Source organism: Siphateles boraxobius, unplaced genomic scaffold, assembly GCF_051911475.1.
Source record: "Siphateles boraxobius isolate OS27281-9 unplaced genomic scaffold, OSU_SipBor_1 130, whole genome shotgun sequence".
NCBI lineage: Eukaryota > Metazoa > Chordata > Actinopteri > Cypriniformes > Leuciscidae > Siphateles > Siphateles boraxobius.
In genome coordinates, this window is record NW_027508734.1 from 35,001 (window position 1) to 45,000 (window position 10,000).

General features: G+C 45.6%; 1 protein-coding gene across 1 annotated transcript in view; it reads right to left on the bottom strand.

The window, feature by feature from the left end:
* Nucleotides 1–10,000, bottom strand: part of drap1 (DR1-associated protein 1 (negative cofactor 2 alpha)) — a 24,427-nt gene that overhangs the window by 11,045 nt on the left and 3,382 nt on the right. Inside the window, exons 2-4 of the mRNA XM_077227359.1 lie at nt 3,948–4,020; nt 2,188–2,281; nt 1,946–2,068 (exon numbers count right to left, since the gene is read on the bottom strand). Coding sequence (XP_077083474.1) covers nt 1,946–2,068; nt 2,188–2,281; nt 3,948–4,020 — 290 coding nt within the window. The remainder of the gene's footprint in view (nt 1–1,945; nt 2,069–2,187; nt 2,282–3,947; nt 4,021–10,000) is intronic.

A 10,000-nucleotide genomic window follows, 5' to 3' on the forward strand; every position in this document is an offset into this window, starting at 1 on the left:
GACGACTCGACGCCTGTGAAGAGACGTGACTCGACGCCTGTGAAGAGACGTGACTCGACGCCTGTGAAGAGACGTGACTCGACGCCTGTGAAGAGACGTGACTCGACGCCTGTGAAGAGACGTGACTCGACGCCTGTGAAGAGACGTGACTCGACGCCTGTGAAGAGACGACTCGACGCCTGTGAAGAGACGTGACTCGACGCCTGTGAAGAGACGTGACTCGACGCCTGTGAAGAGACGTGACTCGACGCCTGTGAAGAGACGACTCGACGCCTGTGAAGAGACGACTCGACGCCTGTGAAGAGACGTGACTCGACGCCTGTGAAGAGACGTGACTCGACGCCTGTGAAGAGACGTGACTCGACGCCTGTGAAGAGACGTGACTCGACGCCTGTGAAGAGACGTGACTCGACGCCTGTGAAGAGACGTGACTCGACGCCTGTGAAGAGACGTGACTCGACGCCTGTGAAGAGACGTGACTCGACGCCTGTGAAGAGACGTGACTCGACGCCTGTGAAGAGACGTGACTCGACGCCTGTGAAGAGACGTGACTCGACGCCTGTGAAGAGACGTGACTCGACGCCTGTGAAGAGACGACTCGACGCCTGTGAAGAGACGTGACTCGACGCCTGTGAAGAGACGTGACTCGACGCCTGTGAAGAGACGTGACTCGACGCCTGTGAAGAGACGACTCGACGCCTGTGAAGAGACGACTCGACGCCTGTGAAGAGACGACTCGACGCCTGTGAAGAGACGACTCGACGCCTGTGAAGAGACGACTCGACGCCTGTGAAGAGACGTGACTCGACGCCTGTGAAGAGACGTGACTCGACGCCTGTGAAGAGACGTGACTCGACGCCTGTGAAGAGACGACTCGACGCCTGTGAAGAGACGACTCGACGTCTGTGAAGAGACGTGACTCGACGCCTGTGAAGAGACGTGACTCGACGCCTGTGAAGAGACGTGACTCGACGCCTGTGAAGAGACGACTCGACGCCTGTGAAGAGACGACTCGACGCCTGTGAAGAGACGACTCGACGTCTGTGAAGAGACGACTCGACGTCTGTGAAGAGACGACTCGACGTCTGTGAAGAGACGACTCGACGTCTGTGAAGAGACGTGACTCGACGCCTGTGAAGAGACGTGACTCGACGCCTGTGAAGAGACGTGACTCGACGCCTGTGAAGAGACGTGACTCGACGCCTGTGAAGAGACGTGACTCGACGCCTGTGAAGAGACGTGACTCGACGCCTGTGAAGAGACGACTCGACGCCTGTGAAGAGACGACTCGACGCCTGTGAAGAGACGACTCGACGCCTGTGAAGAGACGACTCGACGTCTGTGAAGAGACGTGACTCGACGCCTGTGAAGAGACGTGACTCGACGCCTGTGAAGAGACGTGACTCGACGCCTGTGAAGAGACGACTCGACGCCTGTGAAGAGACGACTCGACGCCTGTGAAGAGACGACTCGACGTCTGTGAAGAGACGACTCGACGCCTGTGAAGAGACGACTCGACGTCTGTGAAGAGACGACTCGACGCCTGTGAAGAGACGTGACTCGACGCCTGTGAAGAGACGTGACTCGACGCCTGTGAAGAGACGACTCGACGCCTGTGAAGAGACGACTCGACGCCTGTGAAGAGACGTGACTCGACGCCTGTGAAGAGACGACTCGACGCCTGTGAAGAGACGACTCGACGCCTGTGAAGAGACGACTCAAAGCCGGCGATATGTTATGCCATAAATTAATACATGATTAACTAACTGTATTTTTCTATGTACATTTCTGAAATACACTTTCTGTAAAGCTGCTTTGAGACAATGTGTATTGTGAAAAGCGCTATACAAATAAACTTGAATTGAATATATCTATGGATGTCTGAGCTGGACCGAGTGAGAATGTGTGCGTGTTGGTCGCGTGTGTGTGTGTGTGTGTCTCTGACCTGCGCGGGATCTTGTCTGCGGGGTCCGTGTGGTTCTCGTCTCCGTCTCCCTGCATGTCCGGCACCGACGCCACCAGATCCTTCAGGAAGTCAAACTGCTGCTCCAGCTCGATGCACTGCTTTCTGCGCACACACACACACACACACACACACACACACACACACACACACACACACACACACGCGTTGGCAAATGCAGTGCGTGCTCCGCAGACAGTGGTCATGTGATGTGCGTGACGTACAGGTGTGAGGTGGTCATGGTCTTGGCGTTGCGTGACTGGGTGACGTGACAGGCTTTGGTCAGGAGCGACTCCAGGAACAGCTCGAGAGCGCGAGCTCACCTCCGTCAAGGAAACGCTCATCAACACCGAACTATCAAACACACACACGTCTGCACTGCAAACACACACACGTCTGCACTGCAAACACACACACGTCTGCACTGCAAACACGCACACTTCTGCACTGCAAACACGCACACTTCTGCATTGCAAACACACACACGTCTGCACTGCAAACACACACACGTCTGCACTGCAAACACACACACACTTCTGCACTGGAAACACACACACGTCTGCACTGCAAACACGCACATTTCTGCACTGCAAACACACACACACTTCTGCACTGCAAACACACACACACTTCTGCACTGGAAACACACACACGTCTGCACTGCAAACACGCACATTTCTGCACTGCAAACACACACACACTTCTGCACTGCAAACACACACACACTTCTGCACTGCAAACACACACACACTTCTGCACTGCAAACACACACACACACACACTTCTGCACTGCAAACACACACACGTCTGCACTGCAAACACACACACTTCTGCACTGCAAACACACACACACACACACACTTCTGCACTGCAAACACACACACACACAAACTTCTGCACTGCAAACACACACACTTCTGCACTGCAAACACACACACACACACACACACTTCTGCACTGCAAAAACACACACACACAAACTTCTGCACTGCAAACACACACACTTCTGCACTGCAAACACACACACTTCTGCACTGCAAACACGCACACTTCTGCACTGCAAACACACACACTTCTGCACTGCAAACACACACACACACACACACACTTCTGCACTGCAAAAACACACACACACAAACTTCTGCACTGCAAACACACACACTTCTGCACTGCAAACACGCACACTTCTGCACTGCAAACACGCACACTTCTGCACTGCAAACACACACACGTCTGCACTGCAAACACACACACTTCTGCACTGCAAACACGCACACTTCTGCACTGCAAACACGCACACTTCTGCACTGCAAACACACACACACACACACACACACACACACTTCTGCACTGCAAACACACACACGTCTGCACTGCAAACACGCACACTTCTGCACTGCAAACACACACACTTCTGCACTGCAAACACACACACACACACACACACACACTTCTGCACTGCAAACACACGCACACTTCTGCACTGCAAACACACGCACACTTCTGCACTGCAAACACACACACTTCTGCACTGCAAACACACACACTTCTGCACTGCAAACACACACACTTCTGCACTGCAAACACACACACACACACTTCTGCACTGCAAACACACACACTTCTGCACTGCAAACACACACACACACACACTTCTGCAGTGCAAACACACACACACACACTTCTGCACTGCAAACACACACACACACTTCTGCACTGCAAACACACACACACACTTCTGCACTGCAAACACACACACACTTATGCACTGCAAACACACACACACTTATGCACTGCAAACACACACACGTCTGCACTGCAAACATAAACACTTCTGCACTGCAAACACACACACTTCTGCACTGCAAACACACACACTTCTGCACTGCAAACACACACACACTTCTGCACTGCAAACACACACACTGATAAGATCATATTTTCTCACGAAGAGTCTTGGCGTAATGGTGACGGTGAAGGATACAGATGATGACAGGAACTGCAGCGGCCACTTTCCCGATCTCCTCATCCGTCTGCATGATCTTCTTAATCCTGGCCTGCAACACACACACAATACTACAGTCATCAACACACACAATACTACAGTCAACACACACACACACACACAATACTACAGTCATCAACACACACAATACTACAGTCATCAACACACACACACACACAATACTACAGTCAACACACACACAATACTACAGTCATCAACACACACACACACAATACTACAGTCATCAACACACACACAATACTACAGTCAACACACACACAATACTACAGTCAACACACACACAATACTACAGTCAACACACACACAATACTACAGTCAACACACACACACAATACTACAGTCAACACACACACACACACACACACACACACACACAATACTACAGTCATCAACACACACAATACTACAGTCATCAACACACACAATACTACAGTCAACACACACACACACACAATACTACAGTCAACACACACACAATACTACAGTCAACACACACACAATACTACAGTCAACACACACACACACACAATACTACAGTCATCAACACACACACAATACTACAGTCAACAACACACACACACAATACTACAGTCAACAACACACACACACAATACTACAGTCAACAACACACACACACAATACTACAGTCAACACACACACACAATACTACAGTCATCAACACACACACAATACTACAGTCAACACACACAATACTACAGTCAACACACACACAATACTACAGTCAACACACACAATACTACAGTCAACAACACACACAATACTACAGTCATCAACACACACACACAATACTACAGTCAACACACACACAATACTACAGTCATCAACACACACACACACACACAATACTACAGTCATCAACACACACACAATACTACAGTCAACACACACACAATACTAGTCATCACACACACACACAATACTACAGTCATCAACACACACACACACACACAATACTACAGTCAACACACACACAATACTACAGTCAACACACACAATACTACAGTCAACTAACACAATACTACAGTCAACAACACACACACACACAATACTACAGTCATCAACACACACACACAATACTACAGTCAACACAAACACAATACTACAGTCATCAACACACACAATACTACAGTCACCAAGACACACACACACACACACAATACTACAGTCATCAACACACACACACACAATACTACAGTCATCAACACACACACACACACAATACTACAGTCATCAACACACATACACAATACTACAGTCAACACACACACAATACTACAGTCATCAACACACACACACACACACACACACAATACTACAGTCATCAACACACACACACACACAATACTACAGTCAACACACACACAATACTACAGTCATCACACACACACAATACTACAGTCATCAACACACACACACACAATACTACAGTCAACACACACACACACACAATACTACAGTCAACACACACACACACAATACTACAGTCAACACACACACACACAATACTACAGTCAACACACACACACAATACTACAGTCAACACACACACGCACAATACTACAGTCAACACACACACAATACTACAGTCAACACACACACACACACACACACACACACACACACACAATACTACAGTCAACACACACACACACACACACACACACAATACTACAGTCAACACACACACACACACACACACACACAATACTACAGTCAACACACACACAATACTACAGTCAACACACACACACACAATACTACAGTCAACACACACACACAATACTACAGTCATCAACACACACACACAATACTACAGTCAACACACACAATACTACAGTCATCAACACACACACACACACACAATACTACAGTCATCAACACACACACACACACACAATACTACAATCAACACACACACACACACACACACAATACTACAGTCAACACACACACACACAATACTACAGTCAACACACACAATACTACAGTCATCACACACACACACACAATACTACAGTCAACACACACACACACACAATACTACAGTCAACACACACACACACAATACTACAGTCATCACACACACACACACACACAATACTACAGTCAACACACACACACACACACACACACACAATACTACAGTCATCAACACACACACACACACACACACACTACTACAGTCAACACACACACACACACAATACTACAGTCAACACACACACACAATACTACAGTCATCAACACACACACAATACTACAGTCAACACACACACACACAATACTAGTCATCAACACACACACAATACTACAGTCAACACACACACACAATACTACAGTCATCAACACACACGCAATACTACAGTCATCAACAAACACACAATAATACAGTCATCAACACACACAAAATATTACAGTCAACACACACACACACAATACTACAGTCATCAACACACACACACAATACTACAGTCAACACACACACACACAATACTACAGTCAACACCACACACACACACAATACTACAGTCATCACACACACAATACTACAGTCAACACACACACACACTCACACAATACTACAGTCAACACACACACACACACACACAGACACACACACAATACTACAGTCATCACACACACACACAATACTACAGTCAACACACACACACACACACACACAATACTACAGTCAACACACACACACACACACACACACAATACTACAGTCATCACACACACACACACACACACACACACACACACAATACTACAGTCAACACACACACACACACACAATACTACAGTCAACACACACACACACACACACACACACAATACTACAGTCAACACACACACAATACTACAGTCATCAACACACACACACACAATACTACAGTCATCAACACACACACACACTACTACAGTCAACACACACACACACACACAAAACTACAGTCAACACACACACAATACTACAGTCATCAACACACACACAATACTACAGTCAACACACACACACAATACTAGTCATCAACACACACACAATACTACAGTCAACACACACACACAATACTACAGTCATCAACACACACGCAATACTACAGTCATCAACAAACACACAATAATACAGTCATCAACACACACACACACAATACTACAGTCAACACACACACACACAATACTACAGTCATCAACACACACACACACAATACTACAGTCAACACACACAATACTACAGTCAACACACACACACACAATACTACAGTCAACACACACACACACACACACACAATACTACAGTCATCAACACGCACAATACTACAGTCAACACACACACACACACACAATACTACAGTCAACACACACACACAATACTACAGTCAACACACACACACACACACACACAATACTACAGTCAACACACACACAATACTACAGTCAACACACACAATACTACAGTCATCAACACACACACACACACAATACTACAGTCATCAACACCCACACACACAATACTACAATCAACACACACACACACACACACAATACTACAGTCAACACACACACACACAATACTACAGTCAACACACACAATACTACAGTCATCACACACACACACACACAATACTACAGTCAACACACACACACACACAATACTACAGTCAACACACACACACACAATACTACAGTCAACACACACACACACACAATACTACAGTCATCACACACACACACACACACACACACAATACTACAGTCAACACACACACACACACACACACACACACACAATACTACAGTCATCAACACACACACACACACACACACACAATACTACAGTCATCAACACACACACACACACACACTACTACAGTCGTCAACACACACACACACACACACACACACACACACACACACACACACACACACAATACTACAGTCAACACACACACACACACAATACTACAGTCAACACACACACACACACACAATACTACAGTCATCAACACACACAATACTACAGTCAACACACACACACACACACACACACACACAAAACTACAGTCAACACACACACAATACTACAGTCATCAACACACACACACAATACTACAGTCAACACACACACAATACTAGTCATCAACACACACACAATACTACAGTCAACACACACACACAATACTACAGTCATCAACACACACGCAATACTACAGTCATCAACAAACACACAATAATACAGTCATCAACACACACACACAATACTACAGTCAACACACACACACACACACAATACTACAGTCATCAACACACACACACACAGTCAACACACACACACACACACAATACTACAGTCATCAACACACACACACAATACTACAGTCATCACACACACAATACTACAGTCAACACACACACACACTCACACAATACTACAGTCAACACACACACACACACACACACACACACACAATACTACAGTCATCAACACACACACACACACACACACAATACTACAGTCAACACACACACACACACACACAATACTACAGTCATCAACACACACACACACACAATACTACAGTCATCAACACACACACACACACACACACACACACACACACAATACTACAGTCATCAACACACACACACACACAATACTACAGTCATCAACAAACACACACACAATACTACAGTCATCAACAAACACACACACACACACACAATACTACAGTCATCAACACACACACAACACTACAGTCAACACACACACACACACACACACACACACACACAATACTACAGTCAACAACACACACACACACACACACACACAATACTACAGTCATCAACACACACACACACACACAATACTACAGTCATCAATAAACACACACACAATACTACAGTCATCAACAAACACACACACACACACACAATACTACAGTCATCAACACACACACAACACTACAGTCATCACACACACACACACACAATACTACAGTCATCAACACACACACAATACTACAGTCATCAACACACACACAATACTACAGTCAACACACACACACACACAATACTACAGTCATCAACAAACACACAATAATGCAGTCATCAACACACACACAATACTACAGTCATCAACACACACACAATACTACAGTCAACACACACATACACTACTACATTCATTAACACACACACACACACAATACTACAGTCAACACACACACACACACACACACACACACACACACACAATACTACACTCAACACACACACACACAATACTACAGTCATCAACACACACACACACACAATACTACAGTCAACACACACAATACTACAGTCAACACACACACACACTACTACATTCATTAACACACACACACACACAATACTACAGTCAACACACACACACACACACACACACAATACTACACTCAACACACACACACACAATACTACAGTCATCAACACACACACAATACTACAGTCATCAACACACACACAATACTACAATCAACACACACACAATACTACAGTCAACACACACAGACACAATACTACAGTCCTCAACACACACACACACACACACAAACACACACACACACACACACACACTACAACAGTCATTAACACACACACAACACACACACACACACACACAATACTACAGTCCTCAACACACACACACACACACACACACACAATACTACAGTCATCAACACACACACACACACACACACACAATACTACAGTCAACACACACACACACACACACACACACTACTACAGTCATTAACACACACACACACACACACAATACTACAGTCCTCAACACACACACACACAATACTACAGTCATCAACACACACACACACTCACAAACACACACACACAATACTCAGTCATCAACACACAAACACACACACACACACACAATACTACAGTCATCACACACACACAATACTCAGTCATCAACACAC